This window comes from Microchirus variegatus, assembly GCF_963457635.1.
Source record: "Microchirus variegatus genome assembly, chromosome: 13".
NCBI classification, from domain to species: Eukaryota; Metazoa; Chordata; class Actinopteri; order Pleuronectiformes; family Soleidae; genus Microchirus; species Microchirus variegatus.
In genome coordinates, this window is record NC_139814.1 from 8,110,440 (window position 1) to 8,129,524 (window position 19,085).

General features: G+C 40.5%; 1 protein-coding gene across 1 annotated transcript in view; it reads right to left on the reverse strand.

Moving 5' to 3' along the window:
• Positions 1-19,085, reverse strand: part of osbpl10a (oxysterol binding protein-like 10a) — a gene marked incomplete at its 5' end in the record, with an annotated part of 94,794 nt that overhangs the window by 1,229 nt on the left and 74,480 nt on the right. Inside the window, 5 exons of the mRNA XM_083900264.1 lie at positions 319-472; positions 577-759; positions 2,041-2,227; positions 8,129-8,627; positions 8,722-8,871. Coding sequence (XP_083756390.1) covers positions 319-472; positions 577-759; positions 2,041-2,227; positions 8,129-8,627; positions 8,722-8,871 — 1,173 coding nt within the window. The remainder of the gene's footprint in view (positions 1-318; positions 473-576; positions 760-2,040; positions 2,228-8,128; positions 8,628-8,721; positions 8,872-19,085) is intronic.

Genomic DNA, 19,085 nt, shown 5'->3' on the forward strand with positions numbered 1-19,085 from the left:
CGACAGAGACGTCTGCAGAGGCTCAGGCTTTATTTTCAGAGCCATCATTTCCACCGGCGTAGGAGGAACAGTTGAGGTGGCGTTTGATTTGCCGACTGGTCAGACTGAAAAGGAACTTTAAGCCGATGTGTAGTTTGATTCAGTAAACAGTGAAGGACAGCGCTGACATCATAATGAAGTGGAAAACACGTACAGAACAGGATTTGAATCCATTGTTTAAATTCTGTGGTGATGTTTAGTTCCTGGAAACCTTTGCTCAGAAATGTAAAGAAAAAAAAACGCCTGACTAACTAGAGGTTAGTGACTGGTGTGTTTTACCTCTTTAGTGAAGTATTTGGGTGTCCAGGGTTTGTTATCAGCTGTTCTCTTCCTCTCCTCCGCTCTCTGTCGCTCCTCCAGCTTGTGTTTGTGCTCCGTGGCCTCATCGATGTTTCCTTCCTTCAGCGATTTGGTGACGTGTTGCCATAACAACCTAAAAGCACCACCAGGTAAAAAAACAAACAAAAAAACCATGTCAGGCACATCTGTTCAACCTGTTAAAACATTTTCATATAAACTCAGAGGTTTGTGTTTGACCTGGACTCTGTCCACCCCTGTCGTTCCTCCGGTCGGAGTTTCTTCCTGGTGACTGGGAGTTTGGTGGTGTCGATCACTTTGGTTTCCCCGCTGCTGTAGGTGAACTCCAGCGTGCCGTTCCACTCGCCCTGTGCTTTACACACGATGGTGTTGGTCGGGTTGTGTTTGACCTCTGCCGTCACTCTGCGTTGACAAAACGGAGACGCATTTGACAGATCGAAGAAGAATTTGAGGAATCGTCTTATCTCTTTCAGTCACTGAAAAGTTCTGCCGCTCTTACTAACTTTGTTATTACGCTGTGTCATGCTTTACTGTATTTATTGTTTAAACCTGCTGAATCACTTTACAGCACAGGAAATATTTTAGAAAATGCTGCTCCTAAATCACAAACTCATGCTTGGGAAAGCCTTTATTGAAAGAAACTAATTCCCCACTCTCCCACTTGAGCAGTCTTGTGTCTCCAAGCTTCAGGTCCTCTACCAAAGGCCTGTGAGCCTGAGGGTTCTGCACAGGTTCTTGCCTCGCTGTTGCTTGGAATGTGCATTTCTGGACAGAGATCTCAGATATACTGTTCCTATCACCACTGAGACCACAGCTGCCTTTACTCCCCACATATTCTCTTCTCCTCTCTCAGGCTTTGGTATATTCCTCAATCTTCTCGCGTTCCTTCTTCTTGATGTCGCTGTCGCTTAGCATAGCCACATCTATCCCCGCTGCCTTCTTCTGCTGCGGTTGATTAGCCTCCACCAGTTTGTCGGTCCGGATCTGGAAGTCCCACATGATCTTGGCCCTGTCGTTCTCAGTCACCTTTGCAGGCATCTTCTATCTTGACCCTTGGCCCTTGAGTCCATACACCTGCATCTTACACCCTGCTGCACCATCTCAGGAGCATCTTTACACCGTCTACCCCTGAACTCCTGCCTGGTGTGATAGACCTCAGCCTTTAATGATCTAGTGCTTTAGGGCCTGCTCCTGTGCTGTCTTTCTGTCCAGCTTTCTCCAGGCATTGGTATGTTTTTTTCCCGATATCAGCCGCTGGTTGACCATGTCATGTAGGGGGCTTGTCCTTCCATGTTTGCCCCTGTGGCGCCTCCTCTCTGCTGGGTTTCAGCTGCCTGAGGCATTCACTTAGCAGGTCATCGTTGGGAACCATCTCCCTGATGTTTTCTTGGATATCAGAGTTACAGCTCCTAGTGTTCCTATCACCAAATGATATCAGCAAGTGGTTCCTCTCCCTCAATACTGATCATCCGATATCACTACACACATTGTTAATTGAAATAAATAACATTATAAGATATATAGAGAAGAAAATTTCATTGGGGAAACTATAAAAAAAATAAAATCTACAAATTCAAAGAGTTGAACAATAAAAATGATACAGCAGGATTTACAGACTGCTTTATCAAATATTTTTGAACATTTGTGATACTCTGTGAGCTTCGTGACAGCACACACACTCACCTGTGTACCTTCCCTCCATAGAATGGCTTGGTGTGGAAGGTGACAGTGGCCGAGTAGCCGCTCTTGACGCAGCTGATGGAGACTTTGCCCCCCAGCTCCACCCAGGGAACGGTGAGGATGGAGCGGGCGTAGGCACAAGGCAACGTGAAGACGTACTCCTCGTCGTGCTCCAGGAGACAAAGGACTCCTGCCGCGTGAGAGAGGAAGAAGAGGGAGAGATGTTTAACAACCCTCACGTGGAGGACAAAGCAGTAGACGATGAGTGAGTGAGTTGTGGTCCTGGACCAACTTTGCCAGGAGGGGGCAGGCTGGGGCCACTGTTTTTGTCAGAGGGGCATCTTCAACCCACAGGTGAGTGTGGAACTGTGGAAGTGGAACTGTATTTACTGTAAAAATGAGCAGCTCTATCTATGGGTGAACCACTTTAAAGGAATGTTCACAGTGAACATAAAAGAGATAGAAAGGAGATGCTCATGTTGTGCCAGCAGCACCAGGCGACCCAGATCCTGCAAAGAATTTCTGTAATTTGAAGTTGAAATATTAGAACTCCAATGAATATTTATGCACTTGGTGAATCTAGGTGACGTTTAGATTCGTCCAACATCCTGACATTAGTTCTGTGTGAGCACAATCAGAGAGATCAAGAGCACGCACATGGAAGGAGGGAGTGGGAAACCAAGCAAGGAAGTTGTCAAAAATGTGTCACAAACTGTCGGTTGTACTTTACTGTAAACGTGCAGAAGTAAGTTTCAGTATAAGTGCTGGAGTGAGTAGATGCCAGTTGTGGTTTATTGCTACCAAGGCTTGACTTTTTGTTTTAAAAATTAGTTTCTTTTAATTTGTTTTTAATTCTTGTAAAGTTCTTGCTTTGTTTTGTTTGAATTTTAATTAATTTTAGTGTTTTAGTGATTTGAAATATGGAGTATTTTCCAGGTGCAAGATTCAAAAAGGTGATAATCAGTATCGTGTCTCAAATACAACCTTTCAAAACTGCCGGCAGAGAAGAAATAAATACACTTCATGAACCCTCAAGGATTGTGTATAAAACAATTTTACAAAGACACACAATTATTCAGTTTGAATTTATCGGTTTTTTTTTTTAAACGTTTAATTTTCTTACCATTCTCACCATGTCTCAGTAGGGCTGTGTTTACATCCCGTGTTGCCAGCCAACAGCACTCAGGAAGTGATTCAATTAATGTTGAGGTAGTTGGAGGCAAATTTAACAATGTGCTAGTAAAGTGAGGCCACTACAAGCCATAGTCTGTATATAAAAAGTGGACTTGTTAAGGTGTTGTGGTTTGCTAGTTGAGGACAACCTGGAAGCAACAATATACTGTATAGCCACCAGGGGGTGACTTTGCTAGTTGAGTCCTGTTGGGCCCCCTGTAGAACAGCCCCTGTGTGGGCTACACCTACTCCCACATAGTTTTATAATGTGATTTCCCAACACACAGACTCTTTGTGCTTAATGGAATGTTGTGTCTCATCTGTGGGACTATGTCATCATCTGTCTGCCACAGATTTTCAAACACACACTTTTAAAACATAAGTAAACAACAGAAATGACAATGAAAGTGACACCTATACATTTTATAATGATCTTAAATACTGTTACTGTTAAGCTTTCAGTCTTAAACTTCACTCATCTTTATTAAGTAGCACTGTCATGTGCTTTGTGATGTGCTTGTCAACACAAACATCTCATCAGCTGATCACATGGCAGCAAGTCAGTGCATTTAGGCGTGAAGACATGGTCAAGATGAAATCAAAGCAAAGACAAAAAGGCCATGGTTGTTAGTTATCAGACAGGCTGAGGTCTGAGTATTTCAGAAACTGCGGATGGACTGGGATTTACGAGCACAACCATCTCTGGGGTTTACACACAGAAAACGTATTGTTGATGCTAGAGGACGAAAGTCAACAGTTACTCAAATAATGACTTGTTACTACAAAAGTAACACACATGTCAAAGCTTGAAGCAGATGGACAAACCCACACTGAGTGCCTTTCATGCTACTTTATTAGTTGTACCTAATAAAGTGGCCTATGATAGAGTGATTTATTGTGTAATAATGTGGCTGGAGGCAACAATAAGTAGTTTCAGAATATTCAGTGTATACAGTATATATTTGTACAAAGACGCACATTGTGTAATTTTGCCTCTGAACACCACCACAATTAATTTGAAATGAACCAATCAAGATGTTGTTAAAGTGTCGACTCTCGCCTTTAATTTGAGAGATTGAATAAAAAAATTGCATTAACAATTGAGGAATTATAAGCATTTTTATACATTATTGTCCATTTTCAGGGGCTTCACTTTTCTCTTCCCATCATTGTGGTACAAGTTCATCTTTGCTTCATCTGTCGAGAAAATATTTTTCCAGCAGGTTTTACATATATGTATATATATATAAATATATACACATACACACATTTTCTATTCCAGCCTTCCTGTTCTTGAGTGTTATCAGTGGTTTGCACCTTACTGTAAACCCTCTCCATTTACATTCATGATTGTAGACTTAGACAATGACACGTCTACTTCCTTATGTGTGTTCTTGACTTGACTGGATGTTGAAAAGGGCTTTTTCTTCGCCACCAGAAGCATTCTGCAATCACTTTACGTGTCTTCAACGATCTTCCAGGTCTTTTGGTGTTTCTGAGTTCCTGAATTCTTTCATTTTATGAATGTACCAAATTGTTTTGTTTTCTCAGTCGAATGATGGCCTTCTTCACTGACAACTCCTTGAACATTTCAATGAAAAGCCGTTAAATGCAAATTCAACACTTGCAGTCAGCTGCGGACTATTATCTGCCTGGTCTGACAGGGAACAGTGAGGTAACTGGCCATGAAACTGCTTTTTAGTCAATTGTACAATCATTTCAGAGCCCCTGGAAATAGACAATTATGTCTAAAAATGCTGATGTTCTCAATGGTTTATGCAATTATTTCGTTCAATCCCTCAAATTAAAACTGAGAGTCCACACTTTAATCTCATTACCTCCACATGAGGGTCGTGGGGGGTTCTGTGCCAATCTCAGCTGACATAAGGCCACAGATCACCAATCCATCACAGGGACAGAGAGACAAACAACTATTCACTCACACCTATGGTCAATTTAGAGTGTCCAATTTACCTAATCCCCATATTGCATGTTTTTGAACTGTGGGGTGAAACCTGATAAAAAACCCACACGAAGAGGACATGCAAACTCCATGCAGAAAAGACCTTGTTCTGACTGGACATCTCGATTGTTTCATTTCAGAATCATTGTGGTGGTGTACAGAGGCAAAAATTACAAAATGTGTGTCTTTGTACACATGTGTATATCAATGTACAGACTGTGTCACATCTATTTTAAAGCGCACATAGAGTGGTCCTGTTGCACATGTTAGTTATGGAGGTCTACTTACATACATTAACTTGTTTTTATGGTAAAAACCTCCTAGTTGCTGTAAACAAGCCGATAGAAATCCTCTTTTCTGACGGTGTTTCCCAGCTGCGATATTTCAGACTCAACTCTCACACCCAGAAGACAGACTGTCTTGTGATTGGCCAGTACCCGGAAGTGACATATTCAGCACACCCACTCTCAGAAGCGCAGCGCCCCCCTCTGGAACCGTGGATGCACTGCTACTCATTATCAAAACAGCTTCGTCACGACTCCCCGCCGCAGTCCCTTTTATGACTTTGACCCGGAGTCAGACCCAGAGTCAGAAGACGCTCGTGAAACACCTCCACAACCGACGTTATTCTTCTTCTGCGGTTCAATGTACGCAGCCAGATGTGCCTGGACTAGTGCCCGGAGCAGGGCGACCTGCTGCTCCGGAGAACCGGTGTTTATGTAATCGAACCGGGTTTTTTCAGAGATCTCGCTGAGCCCGAGATTACAATAAAACACAGCGTTCTCAGCAGTGGCTGAACTGTTTGTTTAGAACCTTCAGGGCTTCGTAAACAAGGTAATGACGCAGATACACACTAAAAAACAGCGTTAACTGGAATTTCCGGTCTAGGTCCGCTTTAAGTTCATGTATCCTCTGGGAGCAGGAGCTCCTATATGAAAAGCCATTACACTCCCTGTTCATGATGGACTGTAAATCATGGTGAGTGTCGGTCATAAATAACAACAACACGTCTCCTATTTCCTTCAGCTCCTCACATGCTCATGAATAGTTTCCTGTTCTTCATTCACTAAAAAAAAACCCCACACATGGTTAGAGAAGACGACCTGTTCAGCCGTGTTTCACTGCTATGTTGCACATGGGGACAAAAGTGCATGTGACACCACTGTGGTTAGATTATGACACACGCTACAAAGATAAACCTATTCAAAGTCTCAACAAAAGCCCTGAGGACGTTATATGACCCTGAATAGGATTCAATTTGCTCTCATGTGTAGAGAGCACCTGGGTGATTACCATTCATTACTGAGCAGGTCTGCAACATTTAGTGTACAATGAACCGTTTTGTGTGCGGGCCAGTGACGGAACAACTATTCAGACCTTTTAGTCAGAAGAAAAAGTAGCAGTGGTTGTAATAATAAGAGACAGGATGACGGATAAGTGTGCAGTCTGTCTGTGACGGGCAGAATCTCAGAGGCAGCCTGGAGCAAGCACTCATTTACGGCGTCACGCAGTTCAAAAACATCCCAATCCAGCTGGTGTCTGTCTACAAATAAGCACATTCTCTAATGGCAGCATCAGCCCCTGCAAATGCACAAAGTGCTGCATAGCAACAAGTCAAAAGTACAGTGAGTCTGAAGAAGTTTCATCACTGTATACAGTCAGCTTCACAATAGACAAAGACTGTGAGCAACAGAAAACTCCAAACTAAGAATGCACGATATTTGATTTGTTTTGAAGTGCTTGACCTGATTACTGAGAAATACAAGTTTTCCCCTGCTCCCAAAAGTGAAATTAACATATTTATCATACTCATGTTGCAGCATATGTAGATGTGTAAAATAAGTAAATATGAAAAATAATAAGTGGGAATAAGTAATATCAGGGGATTTAAAAGCCATTATCTGTCGATACCGATACATGGTTTTTATAATATCGTGCAAACACCAAACTACAATTTTTTACATAACTTTATTTTGACAGTCTGTTTTGACTCTCTACTCGTCATCAACAGGTATTCAGTATCATGTTGACCTTTGTTTTTCACTTTAATGAGATTATCCTGACACACATTACACATATGCAAATGTAGTTTCCCTATTTATAGTCCGTTGACAGTCAACTATCAAGCAACTAATTGTCAACTAATCTATGATACAAGGTTTACTTGAATGTATCATGTGTTATGATCACATTTGTACGGCGACCTTGAGTGCCATGAAAGGCATTATTATGCATTATTATTATTATTATTATTATATGCTAACATGATCCTGTTAACTTCCAAGTGACAGACTAATCAGAAGTAGACATGAGACGTTGACACAATTTCTAGATACTGTAAGTAGTCAACCCTCAGGGTTAGGATCTGTGCCGCAGGTGCAGGTGCACCCTCGGTAAATTGCCACGGGAATAATACACAACTCTTTAGACATCCTGGAGGTGTTTGTTCATAGGTCACATATTCAGGCTTTACAAAATGCATGTTTTTGTCTTGTTATGTGTTGTTGAGTCAAAGTTTTGATTGATTTTTAATCTCAAGTCGTGATAATTGTACAAACAAAATAAATAGTTCCTAAAATACTAGCCAAGCAAACTTTGAACTGTTTTAACAGTAATGGAAAAAAGCAACTGAAACGCTCTGTGTTCTAAGAGTTTAAATGATGTTGAATAACACTCTAAAAAAACAATTTATATAAGGTTGAGGTTAGAAACACTTGTAGATCACTTATCACTTCGGCAAGTGTCAACTGATTATCTGTTGTCATGACACTGAATACCTGTTGATTACTCACAGAGAGTCAACAATGGACTCTCAAAATAAAGTGTTTCATTAAATTAAATGAGGTTTTCTCAAAAAAAAGAAAAATGTCAAGTACTTTCTCTTCTCATCATTGTGTGTTTGTTTTAATCTCTATTTTGTATTTTCTTGTCGTACATAACTCATGTCTGACTCACCTTCTCCCACCATGGACACTCCTATAGACATGCCCATGAACTTGCTCTTGGTCCACACATGAGCGCTGACGCACATCCGCCTCTCCTGACACTCGCAGTAAAACCCCGACACTGGTGGATGATGGGAAACCTGCTCAGCCACATATCGGACTCTGTAGCAACCTCCCGGTGACTCGTCACCCTGCTGCGCGTTGTTGGGGCCCCTGCTCTGCTCCCAAGTTGACCCTTGGTTGGATCTCACCAGAGGTTTGACTTTGTCCCGAGGCACTTCCCACGAACAGTGGAAGGTCTCGCCCAGCACGGGGTTGTAGGGCTTCTTGGCCACCGCTCCTTTACGTCCCTCGTGGAAGGCAGTCAGATAATACTCCACAAAACGGACGATTCTGTCCTCTGCCGTGGCCCCAGCTGTGATTGACAGGAACATATCAGGGTGGGCCATGAAGTTGGCGTACATCTCCAGCAGAGATCGCTTTTCCAAAATGAAGGTGGGCAACACCACCTATGACGAGACACAAAGACATTCTGAGATGTATTTATGGAAACATTATCCACACGTATGTTTTCTAATACTTTGTGGGGTTTTTTCTCTGTACCCGTGTGAGGTCCATGCCCAGTTTGAGCTGGGAGAGCAGGTGGAGGATGATGCTCCGCTGGTCGTCCAGGACGCCCAGGTCCTCCTCATCGTTGTCCTCTGTATCGGTCACCTCCTCAGTGGGGCTGATATCCTCGAGCCCCGGGTGGTGCTGCGATAAGACCAGAGGAGACCTTTAATGAGGGAACATGTAACTAAGGGCAAGATTGTGTCTCATTAATGGTTTCTCAGTGTTTTGACAGCACAGGCATGGACATAACTATGTTATATCCAATTAAGTAAGGGAATTCAGAACAGCTATAGATAATGACCCTTGTGTATATTATTTGTTAACAAGTCTTACGCTTGAACTAAAAATTATCTGTAATCAGTTGTATTGCATAATTCAGATGTTTGCCAATAACAATATGTTTATTTAACATTTATCATTATTTAAAAGTTGTTTGCAATGACCAATACGATGTTTATAAAGATAATATTTGTATTGAATTAGAATACATTAGTTTGAGGTTGGTTTTACGTTTCATTTATGGTTATTTTGTAGTAGTATTTATTGTGAATTCCAAAATATCATGCCTTAGTTCTAGGTCATCTTAGGAAATAAAATCCATTAAGGTCAGACTAATCTAAACAGGCTCCTAAGAATTGGAATTAGATTAGTTATTTTGTAGTAAATGTTAAATATATATATTAATTCTGATATTTGGGCTTCTAAAAATAATGAAAATAAAATGCCCTTCCGCTCGAACCTGTAAAAATATCCCTCTGTATTTCTATATCATTATCTGTATCTCACCACTCTGCATATTTTCCCTGCTACAACCTTTGAAATGTGTCCTGTCACCAGGAAAAGGCCAAAAGAAGAGCAGGTTGAAGCCATTTCCTTTCCACCAACATCCAACTGTCATTACTAATGATAAGGTCTCCCAACTCATTTAGAGGCGAGCAGAGGACCTGTTTCAGAAGAAGCCTATAAATACCAAAGGACACGACCTCATTTACTTGACACTGCAGCTCCTTCACACTCCTTTCAGCCGCGTTGTCCAGCCTTTTCAGGACATTTCCAGTATTTCATGCGACAAAAGAAGCCCCGTGTTTCTCTGAGCTGCACCGGGGGGACTCTTGTTTGTCTCAGAGAGACTCTAGTATTGATGTGCACAATGTCTCCATTGGTCCAAGCAGAGAAGCTGTGTCCTTCATTTGTGTTCCAGTATTCAGCTGGAAATGGATCTACTCGAGGTTATAGAAGAGCAGATGCTCTTTGATATCTCTCACAGTAACTTGGGGCAGGAAGGAAGAAAACACAAGAAAGAGGTCGATGTATTATGCAGAAAGTGCTCTCAAGCCTATGGGCAACAACAACTCTCTGTATCTCCCATCCACTCCACTGCTCTTTATCCTCCTTCTTTTATCTACGACCATGTGTAATTACAATCATTTGTACATCACGTGTCCTCTCTCCATCATCTTGATATCGCGTTTTAAACACAAGTTCTCCTGCAGAAATGAGACCCCTGGTAGCGTAATTGCACATGTGGCCCCGCAGATTCCCGGGACACGAGTGCCTGCCTGTTCACCTGAATATTTCATTGGATGCGTACATGCATGTCAAAAGCTGCACTCTCCTCTCGCACATATAATCAGTCACTCACCAGGGAACACGCTTGAACACACATGCAGAGGGCCGGGTGCTTCTCACAGCCGAGTGAGAGATATGTGAGATGGAAAAGAGGAGGAGGAGGCAGAGGGGAGGTCTGTTATGATTTCAGTGGTTCTAACTAATTAAAGAGGTTCTTGGCAGCGACAGGAAATTACTGCCAGGGTCAGAAAATCCCTGTTCAAAACCCTCCTGAGGATATTATTGGTAGCTATCATTAGCTCAGACCGTTTTAATGTGGTTTAACTTAAGAAATATGTGTCCCATGTGATAAATAAGCAAATATAAGAAGAAAAACCAGCAATATTTGATAAAGATAACAAGCAATCTTCCCTTTTCACATGACGTTGTTGTAGGCCGAGCACACAGATGCTAACACTAACTTTAGCCATTAAAGCCTGTCACTAAATTAGCATTTATTTTAAATTCATAGTCATAAACTTGTGAAATTACAACACTCAAGAACACTGTAATGTAATAAGAGTCACTGCTGTATAAACAGCTCAGCAACATGAGATGCACAATATTCATGTAAAGGGTTAGCTAATATCTAAGCTAGGTTAGCTAATATCTAAGGGGACCGTACCTATGACCTTCCCCGGGTCCTATGTTCCCCACTTTGTATGTGACCGGGGAACATAGGACCCTTTCTCTAACATTAATACTAACCCTACCCTTTTTCAAAAAAAGGGTACTATGTTCCCCCGTCACATACAAAGTGGACCTTTTTTGGGAAAAACGGGGAACATAGGACCCGGGGAACATAGTTACGACCCCATATCTAAGCTAGGTTAGCTAATATCTAAGCTAGGCTAGCCGAATTGCTAAGAAAAAATTAACCTATACATTTACTGTAATGATAACAAAAAAATCAATTAGTCATCTAGTAATCATATATAAAGTATAACAAGTAAAATTATACAATATATAACAGTAATTTATGCTAGTAATAATGAGTTTATGTGTACACTACAAATGCCTCACTGCAGAATTATTGTGAAGCCTAAAAAGGCCTCGCAATTAATACATATTTTTTATGAATAGGAAGAATGGCATATATATATAATATATATATAAGTATAATAATATTTTTACACTTACTATCGTTCATTTAAACATGACTTTAGTTACTTTTACAAAGGCTGAAAAAATGTTTACCACCACAGCTAGTTTTTTTCCTGGCAGGTTTACTTTATAATTAATGAAGTCAACAACGAGGAAAACTAAATGATCGTTTCAGATCAGTGATGCACCCACAGGCTGCAAGTACACTATTATTCACCTCATATTCAAAACAGACACAGAGACAAAACAGTGGAAGTAAGGATGCACACACACACACGCACACACACACACACACACACACACACACACACACACACACACACACACACACACACACACACACACACACACACACACACACACACACACACAGACAGACGTCAGCTTGTAAAGACTCACACTGCTGTGCTGTGTAGCTACAGGCTTGTCCTGCATAAAACTGGATCTCATCTCCAAGAAGGATTTTTTTTTTTTTTTTTTTTTAAGTAAACAACAGAAAAAAAAAATCCAGCACGAGAAGGTAAGTTACAGCTTCAGGCTCCACAAACAGGACAATAGCTGCACAGGGTGAGAGCCAGTGTGAAAGCTAATTAAAGAGGTGTGATCTCAAAGGAAAACCTGTCAAAAAAAAAAAAAAAGTTGTCTTTTGAAGAGTTTAAAGCTCCAACGGGCACAGCAGACAAAAACACACTCTCTGGTCCAGACTGAGTGAGCAGCTTTAATGGAGTCTGGGGTCTTGTTAGAGACAATGTGTGAGTTTAAGGAGGTGAGTTTTTCTGCTGTGCATGACTCGCAGAGTAAGTCCCTCCTCTCTGCCCACCATCCAGGAGGAGGAAAGAGAAGCTCCCGGTGCTGGTGACGTATCCATCTCCATCCTCCTATCACTCCTCTCCCATGTTCCCTTATACATCTCTTTCCATTTTTACCTCCTCCTCCTCCTCTCTTTCCTCATCACTCTCCCTCTCTCTCTCTCTCTCCCCCTCTCCTGTCCTCCTCTCACATGGCCTCCCCTCCATTTACATCTCAGCTCTTCCTCCACCTCCACAGCACGCATTAGTTTATTTATTTATATCTGTTTCAAGTGGATTTGCCATGTGCTTTCATGATATGAAAAAATGCAATTAAATACATTACATCATATATATATATATATGTACAATTTATAGAGAAAGGAAATCCCCATAGTAATGTCATTTAAACTAGTTTTTTGTCCTGTACTTTTATTATATCTAATATCTCTCTTTACTGCATAAGGTTATTTGTATGTCTGCTTTCTTTATTATTTTCCGACTGTGTGACACACGTGCTTACACAACACACTCTCTGATTTTTATTTTTAAGGTTTTTTTTTTTTTTTTGCCATCCCATTTTTTGTCGTTGCTCAAACTCTTCCTCTCCTTTCCCCATCGTCTCTTTCAGGCCTGACAGTCTCACTTTTAATTGACTCCAACCTTGTGTTTGATTCATTCTCTTCCTCTCTTCCTCCTCCGCCCTCGCGCTGACATCTGTGTCATTGTTTTTTTTCATTCACCCCCCCACACCCTCCCTCCCCTCGTCTCCTCATTATATCACACCATCCGCTATTCTCTTTCATCGTCATCTCTCTCTCTCTCTTTCGCTGTCTCCTCATCCATCTGCATGGCTCACACTCCCCTCCTCTTTTCTGCTCTCTCTCCCTCTGTCTGTGACTCTCTCTCTCAAAGCACCAGGAGAGAGTGTGGGTGGTTAGAGGAAGCTCAGGAAGCTCAGCGAGAACAAGTCTGAGAGAACTCCCTCTGAAAGAGATTTCCTTTCTCCTTCTCAGCTTAAACTGCTTTAAATGAGGCTTAACATCAGACCTGATACCAACAATAAACTGGACAGATTTCAGTCTGTCTCATATTTTATTTCTAGAAATATATATATATATATATATATATAAAATAGTCAAATTCTTTTTTTCTTTTTTTTTCAATAGCTACCAGGTTGTCATGTGACTTTCTGAATACTAAAGAAACGCTAAATTGAATCACTTTCCCAGCACTTGGATTGAAGTGCTTCTAATATTTACAGGAATGCTTTGTAATTCAAGTGATTCTCATATTTTACATGAATAATAATGTTAAAAAAAAAAAAACAACAACAACATCTTTTTAAAAAGCTCTGATGTCATGTGACCCACAAACTATTGCCCAATTTAAAAACTAGTATTGGATTTTAGTGAAATTTTTTTGTGATTTAGTGATTTTTAGTGCTACAGACCAATAGTAAATTGGATCACCACCCTGAATGATATATATATAATATTATATTACTCTTACACAGAGACACTAACAACAAATTAAAGACTCAAATGTGAGGGTGAAAAGAATTTCAAACAGACTGTAAAGACACCAGATGCTTTTCACAATGAATCCTCACTTTTTGAGATATTAAGGAAATGAAGAAAATAAACCTAAACACATCAGGACTTTTACACAACAGTGATTCAGTCACCTACTGTTGGTCAGAACCATGAAACATGTACCTCATAGAACTGAAAAACTGTGCTTTTACTGTAATGGGGATACACTGAATGAGTAGAGCAGAGAACTCTGCTGCCCTCTGCTGGTTAACAGAAACAAAACCTCTGAGAAGGAAAGATAGAGGAGAAGTAGCTCAACTGTGTTAATGTTATACTGTAATATGTTTTCTGTGTCTTTACTAACATGATTTGTTCCGCACTGACAAGGTCTATTTTCCCCTCCTGTGTTAAATTATTTAAAGTGTCTTCTTTATTTTTCCTCATCAGATTTTCTTTTAAGAGTATTTTCTCTTTCCAAATCAAGTATCAAGGGACGGAGGTTGTCACATGCAATAAAACTCATGCAGTCCCCAATGGCCACTCTTTATATAGATATAGACTGATGAGACATAACACAAGTCTAAATACTGTTTATCTGTTGGTTGATTGTTATTTTTCATTCTCATTTCACAAATCAGTCCTAAACTGCTTACAAATATGTCACAAACTCTTTTAAACCCCAGTCCTCCTGCAGGTGTTTCCCTTGTTTACTCTGCCTTTCTTTGTTACAGCCCTGACTCCTGTTCTACAACAGCAGCTTATATTCATATTACTTCAGTGTGCAGGGTTAATATGTGGCAGGGGGAGCGAGCTGGTTCAGTTCCAAACGCACAAACTCCCCTGATCTTTGCCGGCATCAGCAGTTTCTCCTCCGTTTTTCCCAGAGAGACGGCGTGGAACCTCGCGTTCGTACTCTCTTGTTAGCTGCATACTAGCACAGAATATCAAAACCACGGTGCTGGTGCATAATTCAAACAGAAAACCTTTTTTTTTTTTATTCTAGGCTAATGCACTTTTCTCCTTTTGCTTTCAAGACTGCTCATGAGATTAGGGGGAAAAATGGTGGCAAACGGCCAGGATTACATAACGAAGATTAGATGAAGTCCTGACCTTGAGTTTCCACAGTGAAGCGAATGCTGTCCATCACTTAGGGTTGTCATAGTAACACCTGAGCAACAAATTCAAGACAATTTTATTGAAAGATATAATATGTACATTGGTGATTGTGTGATTGTAAGAGTGAATGGTTGTTTATCTCTGTGACCTGTCCAGGGTGTACCCCACCTATCTCCCCACCTATCGCCCTATATGCTGAGATTGGCACAGCAGCCCCCGCGACCCTCATGCGCGGATAAATCGGTAGAAAATGGATGATGGATGGACATAATATGTAGCATATATCTAAAAACAAGACAAAACATTTCAAACACTCTTTAAATCTTTTAGAAATACACATATCTGTTTAAGGTCATGCTAATGAGGGAATCTTTTTGGTCATTTTTTTATGACATTATCCACGTTAGCATCTCTGCTACAACTTCTGGGACAAAAACCCCATGAAACATCAGAGTGACATATATGTATATATATATATACATATATTTATCACAACTACTTACAGCTGTTTGCTGCACATTCTGCTGCCAAATATCAGGGAAACCAAGTGAAACTATTCCCATGATCCCATGTTGCTAATGTCATCAATCTGTTTTGTCAATGTTACTAGTGTACGGAGCCCCCAAAGTGACATGAGAAAAAAAAAAAATCACACATTCTTTTTTTGAAATCTCGAGTTTCCCCCCAAAAAAATGAAAAAAAAAATGTTTTAAATTTTTTTTATTCATCATTTTTTGGATTTTTTAAATTCATTTATTAATTTTTGTCTCATTTTTTTTCAAACTCGAGATCTCGACTTTGAAACTCGAGATTTAATCTTTTTTTTTTTTTTTCTCATGTCACATCAGGGGCTCCGTACTTGCAGTGCTCGTAGGAAGTGCACTAGTCGCATAGTGTTTGCCCTAACGCTAATGCTAATTGTAGCCTCGCTAACTTACCTTTGGAAACAGGTTCGCCAAGTTAGCCGCAAAGTAGTAGCATGCTAATGCAAAATAAATATGTGCTCGCATATTGGTGAATGGACACCTTGTCGTTTCAGTATAACACCATATTCTGCGTTGAACCGTGTGAAAATGTCTGAGGACAGCCTCTTCACTCCCACTCCCGCTACAGACAGCACAGCTGCTGCTGATGAGCTGCTGCCTGCCTGGTGTAGTGTGATAAATCAGCGAAAATTAAAATCAAGGATTCACACCACCGGGCCATGCTCAGCCCTTAGCCAAAGTCTTAGGGCGATCTGACTAAAGGTCAGCGAGATATGCCTGTCGCAGACACACAGATAGATGATTAAGAGACCTCTCGTGGCAGAAATGACAGACAGTCCCTTTAAACGCTAAGTTCAGATAACCAAACTGAAGTGACTGTGACTCTGCGAGGACACAGAAATCCAATCAGATCCGTGTCACCTCTGGTCCTGGATCAGATAGCAAACATGATCTGTGCGACATGAATGAGAACAGTCATATCAGAGAGCTGCTTTATGCCCAAATGCATGCGCTGAGTTCACATCAGTGACCTGCACTGCAGAAGCACAGCAAAACTAAACAACAATGAGAAGATGAAGATAAATCACACCAAAAAAAATTCACTGCAATAGCTTCTTTTTCTGAATGTCTCATATATCTTCCTTCAGTACCAAATGTTTTCACAGATATGAGTTTTCCTGTATATGACGAGTGTAAAAAGTAGTAGAACCATCAGTATTTGCTTTTACATATAAATGAGTAAAAACCATTTGTGAGATGTTCTTGATTAAAAAACCCTTCTGCATTATGTTCCCCTGCCACCAGATGGCAAAATATCATTAACAGTGCCAAACAGTTCATCATGTAAATTATCTAAACATCACCTCCATCAATATAAATCGCTAAAAAAATGTTTCTTCCTCCTTCACGCACCATTAAAACTTCCACCACCTCTGACACCACAGGCTGTAATCCGATGGATGATGGCGGTGGATCTTATTAAAAGATGAATAAAGTGCCAGGGTCAAGCTGCTCTAATGCGTCTTGGCAGTCAGCGCTGCATCTCCCGTGTCTCACGCTCTGCTCTGCCTCTTTCTCTGAAGGCCCTGATGAATCGTGGGACAGAGCTGCAGTGCAGAGCCGAGCCGAGCAGAGGACGAGAGAAACAGGAAGTGCAACAAACTGATCAGTGCTGAATAATTCACGTTTGCTGACGCGTGTGTTTACACTGCCGTTGTTAAACACATTGATGGGTGCAGCTTCACTTTACTTTAGCTCGGTGAGGATTTATGATACGAGATTTGTTTGTGTAAGCTTTTATGACCTGGTGTTTCATCCTCCATTTACTGTACGTCCTACTTTGTTGTTCTTTTATTGTTGCACTTATGAGGAACTGCAGGTGTTGTCTCTCCTTGTTTTACACAAGTGTTGAATGTTTTATTGTCCCTTTCTGAATGAAATGACATTGCATTATAGTTATTAACATTTCTTGGCTAATAAACAGTTTGTGACAGATGCTCTGTTTACCTCAGTGTGTATTCTGTACAATTAGTCAATGAAATAATGAATAATCAATCACTAAATTAGGCAGCAACTATTTTTCATCATCAATGAATCTGTCCTGGAATCAAACCGGGAACTAATGAAGTTGTCAAATGTCTTGTTTTTGTCCACAAACCAAAATGATTCAGATTTAATGATTTTGTTGTTATACAGAGCAAAGAAACCAGAACATATTCACATTTAAGAAGCTAAAAAATCTAAAAGCTTGATTTAATTATTAAGAAAAAAACTCTCAAACCGAAGACTCGATGGTCAAAGTAGATGACGATTAATTTAGAAATCGATTAATAATCAAATAATAGTTGCAGCCTGATGATTGAGTCATCTTTTATTGTCTGATTTCCTATTAAATAAAACAATCTGTGGTTCCAGGTTTCAGAAATATTTTCTGGTTTATTTTCTTTTTTTCTACAACAATAAACATAAGCAGATCTAGATGTGTTGACAAAATATGACTTTAATATGATTTGAAGATTTGGGAGACAAAAACATCTAAATGTTTTCTTTCCATTTCATGTCAGTTTGGCATTTTTGGACAAAAAAAAAATCAAGAAATGGACCAACAATGACCAATAATAGTTGTAAACCTATTGTTGGCCCTCTGCATAGCAGCCATTTTGACAGGTTACACTGGAAAAATCACAGGTTTAAATGAACGATGGCTGAGTATCAGGGTGCAAGCTGGTTCACTGCCCTGACTTATATGAACTAAACATGCAATAAAAATACCATCTAACGTCCTCATTTTTACACTTGTTTTGTCCTTATAATGTATACATTACTTTATGACCGCCGATTAGTGAAGCACTGTACCACCTCACTACAGCTGACAGGAACATAATGCAGAAGCCATGATACTGAATTATCTTTTAACATAAGGAGCTGTCATCTCCTCTCTGCTCCTCCTGTGGATCATGAAGGACGTTGAAGAGTTTGACAGTTCACTGTCAATGAGGTGATGTGTCGTCGCACTAATAGCCAGTTTGCACTCATATGTCAATGGGAAGCGATGATTATTAGGACGACAGATGACTTCTCTGTGTTCATAGATAAGACAGATGTGGGCAGTGGAATCTAGTGGTGAAGCTGATAATGTGGAGGAAAATGTCCCTCCCTGCACTCTGTACTTTGCTTTGAGATAAGATTTAGGTCTTATCCACACAGACTTTTCATGAAAATATATTTTTCCGCAAACAACAAGCAACAACTTCTACTTACTGACTCTTTGTTATTCATTACTACCAAATAAAATCAGTTAGTATTATGGTCTGTATTTATATAGAACTTTTCTATTCTTGATGAGCTACTGTACACTACAGTGCTCACCCATTCACACGCTGCAACATGGGGTTAAGCGGAGCCAGGAATTGAACCAACAACCTTCCACTCCTCACTTTTTAAATATTTTTACCTCTAACTGACTTTTGATACTTAAGTATAGTAAAAAGACTGTTTTACTTAAAGGTGAAGTAAGTAGTTTATAGTGACATCTAGAGGAGAGGCTGAAATTTACAACAAAGAACTGCTCCTCTGCTCACCCCCTCCCTTCCCTGAGCGCTACGGTATCGTCAGCAGGTCAAATGTCGTCCTCGTTGTCTTTCTCCGTGTCAGCAGATGAGGTTCGTGACGCGAGGGAGAGGGCGAGCTACCGCGGCCGTAGCAGACGAAGCGGAGAG